The 17,476-nt window shown below is 45.3% G+C and overlaps 1 protein-coding gene across 3 annotated transcripts in view; it reads left to right on the top strand.

Moving 5' to 3' along the window:
• Positions 1 to 2,496: 2,496 nt before the first annotated feature.
• The window catches only part of CXADR (CXADR, Ig-like cell adhesion molecule), a 64,852-nt gene continuing 49,872 nt past the window's right edge, over positions 2,497 to 17,476 (top strand). The window contains exon 1 of one of the 3 annotated variants that reach the window (XM_027546000.1): positions 2,497 to 2,879. In XM_027546000.1, coding sequence (XP_027401801.1) covers positions 2,837 to 2,879 — 43 coding nt within the window. In that variant the 5' untranslated portion in view covers positions 2,497 to 2,836. The remainder of the gene's footprint in view (positions 2,880 to 17,476) is intronic. The other 2 variants (XM_027546175.1, XM_027546086.1) reach the window with 2 other exon arrangements.

Raw genomic sequence — 17,476 nt, 5'->3', positions numbered from 1 at the left:
TCTTGCCTAGGAAATCCCATGGACAGAGAGGCCTGGCAGGCTACAGTCCACGAGGTCGCAAGAGCGGGAAACGACTTAGAGACTAACCCATCACCATCACCTTCAGTTATATCCAGTAGAATTCTTGTTTCCTCAACTAACAGGAAGTCCTTAGCCATTACTCTGGACTCTTCTTAAATCAGCCAAGATTCCACTGGAGACAAGTTAAGCCAGGATTGCCGGACTTGGTATTCAGGTATTTGAATTTTATAAAAGTTCTCCAATAATTTTAATGTGCAGCCAGGGTTGCAAACCACCCACCTAAATTGCAGGGGGGCAAGTTTGGCCTTCCTGATAACTGTTTCACTTTATTTGCTGGTTCGATAAATATAAGACTTTCCCATCACTTCTTATTAGCTTCCACTTTGACGAGCACTTACTATGTGTCAGGCAACGTGCCAAGCATTCTTTTGTGAATTATCTCATTTAATTTTCATAGCTACCTGTGAAAGTATTAGTCACTCTGTGGCGTCTGACTCTTTATGACCCCATGGACTGTATCCTACCATGCTCCTCTGTCCATGGAATTCTCCAGGCAAGAACACTGGAGTGGGTTGCTATTCCCTTCTCCAGGGGAATCTTCTAGATCCAGGGACTGAACCTAGGTCTCCCACATTGCAGGCAGATTCTTTACCAAACCAGCCACCAGGAAAGACCCCATGCTGCTGCTGCTGCTAAGTCGCTTCAGTCGTGTCCGACTCTGTGCGATCCCATAGATGGAAGCCAACCAGGCTGCCCCATCCCTGGGATTCTCCAGGCAAGAACACTGGAGTGGATTGCCATTTCCTTCTCCAATGCATGCAAGTGAAAAGTGAAAGTGAAGTCAATCAGTCGGGTCCGACTCTTTTCGACCCCATGGACTGCAGCCCACCAGGCTCCTCTGTTCATGGGATTTTCCAGGCAAGAGTACTGGAGTGGGGTGCCATTGCCTTCTCAGAAGACCCCATGAGGTAGGTGCTACTTCTAAGTTACCTGCCCAGTTATTGCCCCATTCCGGAGCCCAAGAACTCACCCACTGTTTTTCTCCCTCTAATTCACTCCTGATAAGGAACTCCTGGGAACACCAAAGTCTCTCAGTAGTTTATTGTCAGAGACAGTAAAACTCTGCCTGCAGTGCAGAAGACCCAGGTTTGATCCCTGGGTTGGGAAGATCCCCTGGAGAAGAGAATGGCAAGCCACTCCAATATACTTTCCTGGAGAATTCCACGGACTGAAAAGCCATGGTGGCTACAGTCCATGGGATCACACAGTCAGACAGGACTGAGTGACTAACATTTTCACTTTTAGTTATAAATAAACATTATCTGCAAAGACCAACCAAGGAGAAGTAGCAAAATGACAGAAGAACAAGTATGGCCAGCCCCTGGAGGCAGAAGCAACATCGCAGGGCTGACAGTGAGAGTCTGGAGATTCAGATCTCATTCCCAGGTCTCCTAATCACCGCCCTCTTCCCCACCCCCAAGCCTTTAGCCGTCCCTACTTATCCCTACTTTTCAAACTCACTGATCCTTGGCCAATCTCAGGGCTGGAATAACCTTTAAATACAAGGGAGGAAACCCAATCTGGGTATTTCCCAAATTAGCTCCGTCATTATTGAAGACTCGGAAAAGCCTCTAGCCTTGTAGTACAACAGCCCAAAGGACCCTACCTTATGGGAGCAAATGCCCGGGGGCTGCCCAGTTGGCTTCCTCCTCCGAGGTGGCGCTAGTGGTAAAGCTTCCCTGGGGCTCAGACTGTAAAGAGTCTGCCTGCGGTGCGGGAGACAGGGGTTCCATTCCTGTGTCGGGAAGATCCCCTGGAGAAGAATTGGCAACCCACTCCAGTATTCTTGCCTGGAAAATCCCATGGATGGAGGAGCCTGGTGGGCTACAGTCCATAGGGTCCCAAAGAGTTGGACACAATTGAGCGACTTCACTTCACTAGTGGTAAAGAACCCGCCTGCCAACGCAGGAAACATAAGACAGGCGGGTTCGATCCCTGGGTTGGGAAGATCCCCTGGGGGAGGGCATGGTAACCCAATCCAGAATTCTTGCCTGGAGAATCCCATGGACAGAGGAGCCTGGCGGGCTACAGTCTACAGGGTCGCAAAGAGTCAGACAGTTCAGTTCAGTTCAGTCGCTCAGTCGTGTCCGACTCTTTGCGACCCCATGAACCTCAGGACGCCAGGCCTCCCTGTCAACTAAGCACACAAGCCCACTCCGGGATCCTTAGGTGGGAGAGCCCGCCTCAGCAGCAAATCTCCAGAGGTAGGAGGCGTGGCTGGAGGCTCCTGCCCCTTCGCCCCCGAGGGTGTGTTTAAGTGCAGGCTGGGCCAACTGCTTTAGTAGCCCTTTTGAGTCTGGGGTCAGGTGGGCGAGGATGTCTCGTGCCTTGCCTTTAAGCAAGGGTGCGACAGCAGTTTCAATCTTCTGGTGAGAAGAGATGGTCCGACCCACGTGGACCAACCCGATTTAACTGAAGGCATGGAGGCGTGGATCCAGGCTCCGGCTTGGGGCGAGTGGCTGCTGGAGCACCTCAACTCCCGAGCTCACCGAGGCAGGAGTGCTTTCCCGGGAGGGTTCCCGGGGCTCCGCGTTGCCATAGCAACCCCACGCACCCGACGGGGACGGCGCGGGCTGCCTGGGCTTCGCTACTACCGGAAGTGACGTATTTCACCTGCCGAGCGAGGGCGGGGTGGGACCGGGCTGCGAGGTGCGGCCGCCGCCAGCCAGTCGGGAGCTCGCGAGGAGACGGGAGACTGAGACCCCGGGGTGAGAGCCGCCTACCTGCCGTTGTCTCCCACGGCCGGGCCGCCACCATGGAGCTTCTGCTGCGCTTCTTGCTCCTGTGCGGAGTGGCGGGTGAGTCGGGGGGGGGGGCGGTTCTGTCTTTCGGGTCCTCCTCGCCTGGCCAGCCCTCGGGCGCTCACTGCCCGCGGCCACCCGGGAACAATGAGGCGTGGGGGAGGGGGCGATTTGGGGGCGCTGCGGCCGGCGGTGGCGGTGCGCGCCGAATTGCGCCTGGATGGTTTTGCAGGACCCGACGCGCGAGCCGCGTAGGTGGGGTCGCTGGGAGGGGAGCCAGACGGGGACGTGGGGTGCCCGGTGGGGGAGGGGAGGGCAATGTAGTTGGGGGGGGGTACCGAGCCCGGGGAAGAGGGGGCGGCGGCGGTGGAGAGGCGCCCCGGGCGCGGGCGGGTGGGCGCGGCGTACTGGGTGCGCCTGGCGCTTCTCCCTGACTGTTCTTTGCTGCCGGTGCAGGCTTCGCTTTATTTGCTCTCGCCCTTTCCCTTGTTGGCTGCTGTGCCGTGTCCGTCCAGGGTTACCCGATTTCAAAAGCCTTGGGCATCAGCGGATTTTCAGGTGTCGAGCTGCCCAAGCCAGGAGACCGAATTACAAACGCCATGATTAAATGTTACACTGAGCTTCTCAGCGCCTCTGATCGTCCAGGCTACCTCCAGGAAAGAGGCGCAGAGCGATCTGTACGCTGAGCATTCTCGGTCTCTGGGAAAAGGCGAGCTCGAGCTGTACAACTAGACGGTAACTCGGAGAAGTAAACCGTGGAAAATCGGAAGTAGGTTCCAGAAAAAAAATGCAGTATTGATTTCGGCAGTCGCCGGGCCGAGTGCAAAGGAGAAATTAGTAACCTTGAGTTTATAATGTTTTGATTTATGTTGATGATAACATAGAATGACTTGTACGGGGTAATTCCGAAAGGATCCGCCAAGTACGTGTTCGACTGAGCCTTTGTCAAGGGAGGGGGAAAGGGCTTTTAAAATAATGTGGACAAAAGACGTGGTCATTTGATAGTTTTAAAAAACGGATTTGTTTCCATGTCCGTGCTTTAGCCTACTGATCTTGTTATGTCAAAGTAAGCACTTGTCGCATTGTAGAACCAAAAGATTTCAGTAAACCACCCACAACAAAACATCCATTGGTGGGACCCTAGGACGCACACTTTGTGTAGGCCCGGAAGGATAATTTTAAAGCGCTCTGAAGCTGGATGGAGTGGCCCGTTGTGTTGGGATGGCTCTCTGCTTCCTGTTAAAACGTTAATTCCATTGTTGGATGCCACAGCTGTGAGCATTACTCATGGGATCAACATTCTATTAACAAGTCTAATTTTCGATCTGAGTCTATATAGCATTACCTCCACCTTTTTAATGCTTGTCATTTCGACATGGCTGAAATATCCCAAGTAAAGCTTCCGGAAAAGATGAAAGATCCGTAACCATTTTAGGTGATAGGTTTTCACCTTGTTTTGGTCTAGGACTAAACCGAAGAAGTTGAGAACATTGTGATCTCTGTGGAAAAAAGGGAGAAAAATGTTTTAGGCTACATCTAAAGCAGAGAAATGGAGGAATATAAACTTTATAGAGGATTCTCCCTCCCCTGCCCCCAACCCCCATATCAGGATAATTTCATTTTTTTTGGATGCCTCACTTTGGTAGGCACAATCTAAACGCAGGATATTTTGATAGGTGTAGAGTCCTGCTGCTTGTAAACTGCACACTGTGGTACAGTGTTAAAGGGCTGTTGTCTTCAACTAAACTAGTTTTACTTCAGTTTTCCTGCTTAAGCAACAACTCAAAAACTGTAATTGATATATGGCTTTGAGTATTTCTTCAGATACTTCTCCGCACTTGAGAAATTTATTGCCATGAACTCAGTTTGAGTGGTAACACAATTGGAATCTGTTTTACAGTTGGCAACATAAGGTGGAGGCTGTCATTAAAAATGAGCCACTAGTAGATCTTCCTCTAGCGTTGTCTCTGTGGGTTGCAGAGTTTTGTGGTGTACTCTGGTTGCTGGTGGAACACTTTTCATTGCCTTCCGAGTAGCAAGCCATACCACTAGTAGTTGCAGTAGTAATAGAGTAGTAGCAGTAATAAAGTAAGGCTTGATTTTGCAGTTATTAAATGCCAGGCACTGTTGTAAGGGCTTTACATACATTTATTTAATGTACCTCGCAGCCCTGGAGGATATGTACTGTAATAATCCCAGCTGCACAAATGGAGAAACTGAGGCACAATGTGGTTGTATAACTTTACTTGCCAAGATCATAAATTTCCTCCTGAATCCCTTCTTTTATCACTGTGCTATCACTTTCCTCTTTGATTTCCTCTGATCGATACCCTAAATTAATGTCACTGGTTATCTGTCATTTATTAAGAACTTGCTGTTGGTTTGACCACATGCCAGGTACTGAGGCCTTTTATTAGTAGCCTTTTATTAATAATTTCATAATCTTAGCCGAATATTTTTGGACACTCTAAGAACACGAGGATCCAGGGCTTGTACTGGTGTTGCAAGCTTGTATGGCGCATGCCCCACAGCATTGTTGTCTCCTAGGGATGGCAGTGTTAAAAATTTGAGGTGCTGCTGCTTTTCACAGTATCAGTCTGAGTGAGAGTAAAGCACTGGCCAATGAATCTGGTCTCCAGACTACTTGTTAGCCATTCAGTGACAGCAGGACCCTGTTCTCTGTGAGCCTCAGTTGGTTTATGTGTCAAGAATACTTATTGCTTTGCTTTACCAGGAGTATTTTCCTTTACTTTAAAAAAAAAAATGAAGATTATTAGATGTGAACTTTATCCCCTCCATATGCCTGTCTCTTAAGTACATTCCTGTATTTATACCACCACCAAAAGTCCCCATTATACCTGGGCAAAAGTTGCTTTTCCTCCAAGGCAAGCCACCCAGCATTGGCTCCTTACCCTATCTCTTGTGGGGTTTCCATAAAATTACCCAATATATCTTACTGTACTGGGTCGTGGGCCTTATCTGTGTTGCTGTTCACTGTTACAGTCCCAGTGTTAGCTTGTGGTGCTTAGCACATAGCAAGTGTTCAGCAAATGTTGAATGACCAAACGTTTTCAGCCTCTTTGCCCCTAGGCTTAAGGATATGATTCAGCTGTCATCAGTTACATCCCTCATTTTCTCCTGGTCTCACCCCCCTACTTCAGTTGTCAAAGGTATCAATCACCACGTGCCAAATCCATCCATTTCTTTGGAGCTCCATGACACCTGTTTGGGCTCCTTCCCATTGTGTTCTCCTGCCCTTCTCTGCCTTCTTCACTGCGTCCCTTAAAGGTCAGCCTCCCCCATGATTTGACCCGTAGCTGTCTTCTCAGTCTCCATCTGAAACCTGGATGACTTCATCTATCCATCACTGCATTCTCAAAATAGTCACTAGGGACTTTAAAATGTTGCCGGCTCACCTCTCCTTTGATTTCTGGGCCACTGTTTCCAACTGCCTTCAACATTCAGCCTTCCACTTTGCATGCGCTTGAGTACCTGAGACTCTGCAGGTCCTCAGCTGAACTTAGCATTAGTTAACTGATTAAATGGTCCAGTCATTCAAATATTTATGGCCTGCTGCATACTGTGGTTGTGCCGGATATCCCAGCAGTTGTACAGGATTTTGCAAGATGCGCAAGATTTGATGGAGCATTCCCAGCAGATAGAGATCTGGAAGGAAACTCAACTTGCCTTGGGAGCTGAGACGTTCAGGGCAAATAAGGCATCTAACTAGTCCTTCTTTTGATGTTCACCTGAGTCAGAGGGACGTGTGGGGTGGAGCTTGAGGTTTTGCATGTTAACAGGCTCCACGTGATGTCATTGATGACTGCACTTTGGGCAAAGGCCTGGAGACTGTGTAGAGAGCTTAGGGGAGAATCGCTGTCTGTCACATAAAGTGTTGTCCTGCCCCTGCCGCCCAGGGGTGGCACTAAGAAGCTCCTGGAGGTGTTAAAGAAGAGAGCCCGTATACCGAGAGTGATTCTCTTGAAGAGTGTAGATCTGGAGGCAGGGAGAACCACAGCCCCAAGGCAGGAATCCATTTGGGATGACCTGGACATGTGCAGTCCCTGGAAATACAGCAGGAGTGGTGCTGGGCCCGCTCTTTCATCTGAAAAGTTGTTCTGAGGGAGGTGCAGTGGAGCCCAGTATCTGGTTGAATGAGTGGGCAAGAAAAAGATGGAGGGAAGGAGTAAGGCTTCTGGCTTGAGTGAGTGGTGATGTCACTCCACAAATCTTGGATGACTGAGCTTTGGACCAGTCGTATTTGCGGTGGATGCCTGAGGGGAATGGATATGAAAGAAATCCAGTGGGAAGATTCCAACAAAGGACCGGATCTCAGGAGAGAGGCAGAGATGGGTGGTACAGAATTGAGAATCACTGCTGATAGTTTGGCATCTATGTCAGGTTAACTAGGAAAAGCAGGTAGGACTCGAAGAGAAGGTGAAACGTGAAGCTGGGGAACATCAGCGTCTTACTAGATGGTGGGAAGTGAGGAGCTGGGGACAGGAAGGAGTGATGGGAATGTCGGAGAACTAGGGGATGAGGGGGTCCCAGAAAGTGATGAAGAAATGAGACCAGTGCATCTTACATTAGGAAATTGTTGAGAACATTTGGGAAGTTATTGATTCTGGAGAGAGGACAGTTCCTATACTGAGAGTAAGGCTAGATTTTAGTACGTTGAGGAGTGGACATCAGGTAAGTAGAGAATGGACTTAGAGATGTACTTTTCACTTGCCGTTGGTTTGAGTGCGTGTTGCTGGGATTTTGCTGGCGGTCCAGTGGTTAAGATCCATGCTTCTATTGCCAGGTAGCAAGGGTGTGATCCCTGGTTGGGGAGCTAACATCCCGTATGCGTGTGTGCATGCTCAGTCATGTCCGACGCTTTGTGACCTCATGGACTGTAGCTCCTCTGTCCATGGGGATTCTCCAGGCAAGAATACTGGAGTGGGTTGCCATTTCTTCCTCCAGGGGATCTTCCCAACCCAGGGATCAAACTGGCATCTCCTGCATTGGCAGGCAGATTCTTTTACCACTGAACCACCTGGGAAGCCCTTTTAAGATCCCACATGCCACCAAAAGACAAACACAAAAAAGTAAAAACAACAACACACAAACAGTGCCTGTTGCACATGTGGCCTTAATTTCAGGGGATGTAGCAGACTCCATGGGAGAATGTGGAAACCAGCAGATGAGGGCTCTAACTTGTAAGTGTATGTTTAATAAAGCATGTGTTTATACACACACACATACACTTTTTCATATTCTTTTCCATTCTAGGTTATTACAAGGTACTGAATATAGTTCCTTGTTCTATACAGTAGGTGTTTTTTGTTTATTTAGAACTCTCATTTCCAACCACCCCCACTTGGAACCTTGTTCACATGATTCTTCCTTGAAACAGTGTATTCCTCTTTACACTCACTTCAGAACTCTGAACCCTTTGGCTTCCCATCTCATTTGTCTCTTATGTAGGGATTCCCATCAACTTTAAGGAAGCTTGAATATCCTTCCTGACATGCCCTCAACCCTTATATCCGTTATATCCCTCCTTAAGCACTCCCCTGTCTCTCTTTTCTCCACCAGATCTCTTGAAGGAGTTTGCTGCATTTGCTGACTCCAGTGACTTCCTTCATGTTCATTCCCATAGAAGCTCATTTTCAGCCCCCTCTCCCCCTGTGAAACTGCAGTGGCCGCCGTGGCTGCATCGCACAGTGGACATGTCGCACTGTCATCCTCTTAAAGCGAGGATGGCTCTGTTGACTAAGCTCTTTTCCCCTTGAGTCATCCCTCATCATCCTTAGCAGATCCACTCTCCTCCCTCTGCCTAAATGTCTGTTTCTGGCTTCAGTGACCAGTTTCTGTCCCTACAGCCTCCAGGTGGTCTCTGGTCTCACTCACCCGAAGCTTTGCCCATAATGTCAAACCACTCACTCAACAGCGCTGCTTACACTTCGCACAGACACCACCAATCAGTCAAACCTGTCTCCACACCACTGTTCTCTTGCACATTAAATGGCATTTTCAGCCATCAGACTCCCCAGGCAGAAATCTAGGCACCTTACTTGACTTTTCCTATTCTCTCCCCAACTTACACCCATGTTTCTAGGTCACTTGTATCCTTCCAGCCACCACTCGTAGTTCAAAGAGTATTGCCATCTCTTAAGATGGTTGAAATAGCTTTCTAAGTGGTTTCTCATTGAGTGAATAAATGGGGAAAGATGGACCAGGCAGGAATTTGTGCTTGTTGGCTTCAGAAGAGACCTGGAGCAGGGGCAAAAGCATTTGAAGATCCGGAATGGGTGTATCATTTGAAGAGGTGAGCAGTGGGCCCCGTGTCCTGCACAGGCTTGCTTTCTGTGTCAGTTCTGCCACGTGGGCAGTGTTGGGGTGAATTTGTATTACTCCTCCAGTCTCATCGTAATCCTCTGCTTGCAGCCTGTTCTCCTCCTCCCTTCAGTCCCTCCTTTCCTCTATCATACTCAAGTGTAAGTAATTAGGTAAAGGCAAGAGTTGAGACTGGGAACTTTTGCTTTTTTCAAACTTTTTATATTGTATTGGGGTGTAGCCAGTTAACAACATTGTGGTAGTTTCAGGTGAACAGCGAAGGGGCTCAGCCATACATGTATGTGTATCCATTCTCCCCCAAACCCCCTCCCATCCAGGCTGGCACGGAGCTTTGAGTAGAGTTCCATCTGCTATACAGTGGGTCCTTATTGGCTATCCATTTTGAATATAGCAGTGTGTACAGACCTTCCTGAACTCCCTAAGTATTCCTTTACCTTGCTTCATTTGGTGGCCAGCAAGTAATGGATGTGAACTTTAATTTGATAATTATTAAAGTAATTAACAGGCTTCCCTGGTGGCTCAGACAGTAAAGAATCTGCCTGCAATGCCAGAGGCCGGGGTTCAGTCCCTGGGTTGGGAGGATCCCCTGGAGGAGGGCAGGGCAACCCACTCCAGTATTCTTGCCTGAAGAATCCCCATGGACAGAGGAGCTGGGTGGGCTAAAGTCCATGGGGTCACAAAGAGTTGGACACGACTGAGCGACTAAGCACACAGCACAAAGTAGTTAATTATTTAGGTAGCCTGAAAAATAATTAAAAGTTAACTAGAATGAGCTTATGGCTTTATCTTACTGTCTTTCATCCACCTTGCTTTTTAAATGATTTATTAAAATATTCACTTATTTATATATTTTGGCTTTGCTGGATCCTATTTGTGTCTCCAGAGCTCTTCATTGTGGCATGCACACTGATCTAGTTCCCCAGCCAGGGATCAAACCCAGGCCCCCTGCATTGGGAGCACGGAGTCCTACCCACTGGACCACCACTGAAGTACCTTGCATTTCTAAAGAAAATAATGTTGTAGAATAATTGTTAGATTGGTTTTGAAATTAGATTGTTAAGAGTGTGATGCTAAGTGGAAGTAAAGAGCAGTCACCTTCTCTAGCTCTGGCTCCTTTATCTTCTATCTAATTTCTTCAGTGGGGCCGAAATTACAAATGGCAGAGAGTGAGGGGGTGGGGCACTCACCCTGGCACAGTGATCTATGCAGGACGCTGGTAGTTCCTGGTTTGGTGATCTCTTGGGAGCCTGTTATCGGTGTTCTTTGTAATTTGTTCAGTTTGTTGACTCCATTACTGTCTCCACACGAAAGAAAATAGGCAGGAAGTTGAAAATGTTTCTGCATTGAGTGGCAAGATGGTGACTTAAAAGGACATTTTATCTCTTTAGTCCTTTTCCACTGGTTGTAGGCTTTCCCTCCCCTCATGGACTCACCCTTTCTGGTTGCTAATAAGGAGTTAGCCAGTTGAAGTTTAAGCCTTAAAGGCCTTTGCTTGACTCAGCAGTATTTGCAGTTCATTTTAGTTGGCAGGATTCCGGTAGAAGAAAAGATGATTGCCTGCTCTGTTGAACAAGAGAAGGTAGGATAAGGGACAGTAACAGCCTATTTTTAGGGTGGGTGTGAGATCGGGGACATAGTTCAGTTTGTCCTTTGATAGTTGGTGAGAAAAAGGATTAATAGTCACATTAACCCGTGTTTACATACTGAGACAATGCACTTTTCTTTAGAGACTATTAAATCACTTCCATTCTTTCAAGGGTACTTTACAGATTGGAGTGGGAATAACTTTGTTTCATTTATTTCTAAAAAGTATCAATAAAACTGTGTTTAGATTTCGAGAAGAAGCAACAGAACTCATCATGGTTCCCTTTTCACTTCCCCATAGCGTCACTGTATGTTCCATGTGAGTTTTAGAGGTTTCTCCGAAGGAAGAAACACCGATAAAAATGCTCTCAAGGAATCTCAAGGAATATGCAGATGCAGTGAAATCAAACGTGCTGCACCACATCTTTGTTGAATTGTTAGAGTGACTCGAGGAGTTGACCCTCCTCAGTCTCTCAGACTCCCCAGTGAAGAGTGCTTTGAACTCTTGAATAACAGGCGATTCCCAGGGGGGTTTTCTTTAATAAACCAGACAAAAACTTTCAAGTGTTTTGTGCGCTGGATAGTTCTACAGTAAGAATTGAGAAGACTCTTTGACCTACTTGGTTGTACAACGTGAAATCTGAGACTTAGAGAAGGAACTGGTGACTTGGGGCTAGAAGAGTATCTTACTGTGTTTTTAAAGACAATTTCACACGCATCTCATTTGAATCCAGTCTCCTGACAGCCTATGAGTAGGAGGGACACTGTTTTTTGTTTTTTGTAACAGGAATCAAGTCATAAAGCCAAGGCCTAAGTCTAATAAATTATGGCATCGGTCCAGACAGTGCCGTCCTAGTAGAAACATAATGCAAGCCACATATGTCATTTAAAATGTTCTGGTAGTCACATTTTAAAGTGAAAAGGAAAAGGGTGAAATTAATTTAAATATTAATTTTGTTTAACCCAGTATATACAAAATATTAATTTTATATGTGGTCCAACTGAACATCAATAACATTTTTTTTTTCATACTAAGTCTTCAAAATCTGGTCTGTATTTTACCTGCAGCACATCTCAGTGTGCACTAGCCACATTTCATGTGCTCAGTAGTCGGGTGTGGCTACCACACTGGTTAGCAGAGGTCTAGAACCTGGAGTTTTAATTCCAGTCACCCTCCACTGTATTTAGTTTCGGAACATGCTACTGATTAAAATAGCATGGGTGTGGTGTGCCATCAGAACAGCTTCTTCAGTAGGAAGTGCCTTTAGAATTGCTGTCATGAGATTTTATCTAAAATATTTGTATCACATAATATTCCTATCGGCAACAAGTTAAATAAAAGTCTCACTTCATATTTAGTTTCGTAAAATCATCAGAGAATTATAAAAACTGTCTTTATTTGATAGTTATATGCATTTGTATTTTAGGTATAAGGGAAAAAACCAAATATAGGGGGAAAATAATATTTTTAGCTTGCCTTTGAGGAAAATAAATGCATTTATGGAAATATCAGAAGTAAGTGGTCCCTGGTGATGGTTGCTAGGGAAATTTGAATTCATTTGGGGATATTAGAAAGGAAATCATGCCAAGATTGAAGCAGTCAAGTTAAATATACTTACAACAGGAATTTTTTTTTTTTTGGTAACCTTTTCCTTATTAACGTCACGGTTTTTCGTAAGATCAGTTTATTTGCTTGTTTTGCTATAATCTCTTTGCTTTTTTACTTTCTGTGATCTCTCTAAGACACTTCACCCGAGTTTTTTGTTGTTGTTGTTTTTGCCAAGTACTCACTTTTTCCTCTTTCATGTTAATTAAAGGAAGAAAAGAGAGCCTGAGGTTTTTTTGAGCAAGGAGGCAAAGGCAGATTTCTTAAAATGGAGCGATACATACTATTCTCTGAAGGTGATGAAAATATTCACCATGGCAACGGATCTGCTTTACCCATAATGCAAAATACTCAATTTGCATTTGTTTTGCCAGAGAATTCTGAAATTAGCATCTCTGTATTAGAGAACATGAGGAAAGTAGTATACTACATAGACTGAAAAAGGCTGAGACTTAATTTTAATCAAGAAATGAAATTTCTGTCCTTTCCTTAGATGAGTCTGTCTGTGTGCCCTTGAGGAGAGGAGGAAGGAGTGGGTCGCAGTCCAGCTCCACAGATACAATCTGTGCTCACATTCCTGACTCTCCCGTTTGGCTTTACATTGTAATTTGTGCTTTAAGTGCTCCTGATTTATAAGTTACATATTCAGTTTCTCATACAGGACCACAATCGCCATGGAAGAAGTTTGGGGGAATAAATAATATGTACATGTGCGTTAGGTATGGCAGTAGGTTCTTTTGGAGACAGGAGGAAGATGTCGTTGCAATACTGTGGGCAAGCTTCAGTCTGGAGGAGGGTGACTGGCATTTAATCCTGAATAAAATAAATAAATAAGACCATAAATGAGTAGATAAGTAAGTGAATAAATAAAGAAAAACAGGTACAGATTAGGGCAGATGTGCTATGTGATGTAAAAACCATATGGTTTTCTGATTATTCTCTTGAGGACCCACTGGCTTCTCCAACCCATTTCCCCCTTCACCTTGTATGCCAGCCCTTCAGCCCACTGTTCTTACTGTCCATTTGGCTACAGTTTTTTTAAAGTACATTTTTATAAAGCATCAGAAATATAACAGGTGGAGCCCGCAGAGAGGCTTATGGGGTCTTAGTTCCCTGACCAGGAGTGGCAGCAAGCTCGCCAAGTTCTAACCACTAGACCACCAGGGAATTCCCAGAACATTGTGTTTTTTTAACAAAGACAAAATAAAGACAAATTTTCTGCTTTAATTCCTTCACCTTTTAAAATTCATTTTTAAATAAACCTTTGACTTCCCTGCTGGCTCAGACAGTAAAGTGTCTGCCTACAATGCGGGAGACCCGGTTTCCATCCCTGGGTTGGGAAGATCCCCTGGAGAAAGCAGTGGCAACCACTCCAGTATTCTTGCCTGGAAAATCCCATGGACGGAGAATCCTGGTAGGCTACAGTCCATGGGATCGCAAAGAGTCAGACATGACTGAGCGACTTCACTTTCTTTCTTTTCTTTCACTCGTAGAAAAGCGTGCTGTGCTGTGCTTAGTCACTCAGTAGTGTCAAACTCTTTGTGACCCCATGCACTGCAGCTCGCCAGTCTCGTCTGTCCATGGGGCTTCTGCAGGCAAGAATATTGGAGTGGCTTGCCATGCCCTCCTCCAGGGGATCTTCCCAACCCAAGGATTGAACTCAGGTCTCCCACATTGCTGGCGGATTCTTTACTGTCTGAGCCACCAGGGAAGCCCGAAAAGCATGCAGTTTAGAGCATTATTTACCAGTGAGAGAACATTATCACAAAGCAGACACATCTATACAGTTATAACCCAAGTCAAGAGATAGAACAAAACCCACCATCAAAAGTCCCCTCATGCCCCCTGCAGTCATTTCCAGCACTGTCTTCTCATTTCTAACGGCGTAGATCGGCGTTGACACTGTATCCACAGAATTATATTATATGGTGTATGTTTTTCTGCCTAAACCTGGCTTCCTGTCACGTTTGTACAGTTGTTTCTGTTGGGTAGCTCTAGTTTATTCATTCGCTCTGCCATACGGTATTCTGTCATGTGACTGTACCACAGCTGATTTACGCATTCCACTGTTACGGACATGTTTTTCCTCTAGTTTTCTGCTCTCATGAAAAATCTGGCTATGACGTTCTCAGCCACGTGTTTTAGGGCACACAGTAACTATGAATGGCATTTCTGGGGTCTTGGTTACACATCTGTTTAGCTTTAGGTGATGCTACTAGACATTTTCCAAAATTAATTGTACCAGCTGACACTCCCTTCTGTAGAGATGAGACTGGCTCCGAATCACGGCCTTTCTTCATTTTGTTCTGGTGAGTGTGTAGTGCCACATCATTGTAGTTTTCTTTTTTAAACACTCTTATTATGGCAAATTTCGAATATATATAAACTAGAAAAAAATGGTATGATGTTATGATATAAAATGGTATTTATCATACCAAAAAATAGTAGGATAAATGTCTTTGCTCCTCTTCATCAGCTATCAGCTCACCTCCATTGGACTCATGGTACCATTCTGCAGTCTTTCAACTCTTCTCCCATTCCTTTTCACATATTAAAGGTTTGAACCAGTCTCCGAAAGCCTCTCTTAGTTCAGTCATTCAGTTGTGTCCAGCTTTTTGCAACCCCGTGGAGTGTAGCATGCCAGGCCTCCCTGTCCATCCCCAGTTCTCAGATCTTGCTCAAACTCATGTCCATCCAGTCAGTGATGCTATCCAACCATCTCATCCTTCTCTCTTGTCCCCTTCTCCTCCTGCCTTCAATCTTTCCCAGCATCAGGATCTTTTCAAATGAGTCACTTCTTCCTATCAGGTGGCCGAAGTATTGGAGCTTCAGCATCAGTCCTTCCAATGAATATTCGGGACTGATTTCCTTTAGGTTTGACTGGTTTGATCTCCTTGCAGTTCAGGGAACTTTCAAGAGTCTTCTCCAACATCACAATTCAAAAGCATCAATTGTTTGGTGCTTAGCTTTCTTTACGTCCAGTTCTCAAATCCATACATGGCTACTGGGAAAACCATGGCCTTGACGATGGACCTTTATTGGCAAAGTAATGTCTCTGCTTTTTAGTATGCTGTCTAGGTTTGTCATAGCTTTTCTTCCAGGGAGCAAGCATCTTTTAATTTCATGGCTGCAGTTGCCACCTGCAGTGATTTTGGAGCCCAAGAAAATAGTCTGTAACTGTTTCCATTGTTTCCCCATCTATTTGCTATGAAGTGATGGGACCAGATGCCATGATCTTAGTTTTCTGAATGTTGAGCTTTAAGCCAACTTTTTCACTTTCCTCTTTCACTTTCATCAAGAGGCTCTTTAGTTCTTTTTCACTTTCTGCCATAAGGGTGGTATCATCTGCGTGTCTGAGGTTATTGATGTTTTTCCCAGCAATCTTGATTCCAGCTTGTGTTTCATTCAGCCCAGTGTTTCTCATAATGTACTATGCATGTAAGTTAAATAAGCAGGATGACAATATACAGCCTTGATGTACTCCTTTCCCAATTTGGAACCAGTCTGTTGTTCCATGTCCAGTTATAACTGTTGCTTTTTGACCTACATACAGGTTTCTCAAGAGGCAGGTCAGGTGGTCTGATATTCCCATCTCTTTAAGAATTTTCCACAGTTTATTGTGATCCACACAGTCAAAGGCTTTAGCATAGTCAATGAAGCATAAGTAGCTGTTTTTCTGGAATTCTCTATCCACATTTTTTTCTGCCTCTTATATTCTAGGTAAATACTCCATGTCTCTCCTTTGTTACAGCAGAAGAAATGTCCTTCCCTCGAATCTCATTTAAAATTGTCTTATCCCTTTTTTCTAGGTCTCATTGTTTCCTTCAGTCTCTGAGTGTTTTTTGTATGTAACCTCCCATTCCCCTTTCCTTCTGACTTTATAAACATGCTCTACATTTCTCACTTCAAAACAACCTTTCCTTGATGACATATCACAGTGCTATTTTTCTCCTACTCTTAAGAGCCACGTTCCTCAAAATAGCAGTCATTTCTGTCTCTGCTCACATACTCAACTTCTGTAGTTAGAAATATCCCTCCCCCACCTGCAGCCTTTAATTAAAAAAAAAAAAATCAGATTTGGTCTAGGTCGCCAGTGAGGTTCTGATTGCCAGATCTAGTATATACAAGTCAGTGTCCTTTATTTACATAACAGATTTTGAGTTCTGTATCTAAGGTGCTGCTCAGTGTGAGGGATAAAAGATACCTTCCCAACACTACATGAGTTCATTTCCTAGTAGGAATGATGGGTTTTGGAAGACAACAGCAAGTTGTCATACTGGATACTGTTTATCGAAAGGATGATACCTAAGAGCTTTACATGCATTATTGTATTTAATCTCTATGTGGAAGTAAGCATTCTTCCTGCTAATGCTCACTTTATAGTAGAAAACATCAATACTTAAAAGACTAGAAACTTGCTCTCCCTAAGCATTTGGTAGGGCTTCCCAGATGGCACAGTGCTAAAGAATCAGCCTGCTGATGCAGGAGACCTGGGTTTGATCCCTGGTTCAGGAAGATGTCCTGGAGTAGGAAATGGCAACCTACTCTAGTATTCTTGCCTGGAACATCCCGTGGACAGAGGAGTCTGGTGGGCTACAGTCCATGGGGTCACGAAGAGTTGGACATGGCTGAGTGACTAAGTACGCACGCCTGCAAGCATTTGGTAACCTCGGTTTGAATTATAGCGCAGCTCGCACTTCAGAGCCCGTGCTACTTGTAGGCAGAACTGCTTGCACAATTTCGCCTGCTCATATTTCAGAAATGTCTGCACTTGCTGCGAGGTAAGCCCAGACAACTGTCACTGCCGGCATGGAGTTGTGCAGGGAGGGGAGGGGATGGGTGTTGGGGGAAGGCTTCCTGTTGGTTGCTTGCTTGATTGATGGTCTACACTTAGGACGTATTTAGATCTGAAAGAGATACTTTAGTTTAACACCCTTAATTTATGTTTGAGCCCCGGAGAAACAACATGTCCAAAGTGATAGAGCTTTTTTTTATGACAGACTTGACAACAGATCCTAGTCTGGTATATCTCATTTTAAAAACGGGTCAGCCCATACTCCTGAACTTTGTGCTACCGAAAATGATGTCTTGTTGGAAATCTAGTATAGGAAGGGAATAGCGA

Source organism: Bos indicus x Bos taurus, chromosome 1, assembly GCF_003369695.1.
Source record: "Bos indicus x Bos taurus breed Angus x Brahman F1 hybrid chromosome 1, Bos_hybrid_MaternalHap_v2.0, whole genome shotgun sequence".
NCBI classification, from domain to species: Eukaryota; Metazoa; Chordata; class Mammalia; order Artiodactyla; family Bovidae; genus Bos; species Bos indicus x Bos taurus.
The sequence above is the reverse complement of the archived record's forward strand: the minus strand, read 5'-3'. Positions and strand labels throughout refer to the sequence as shown.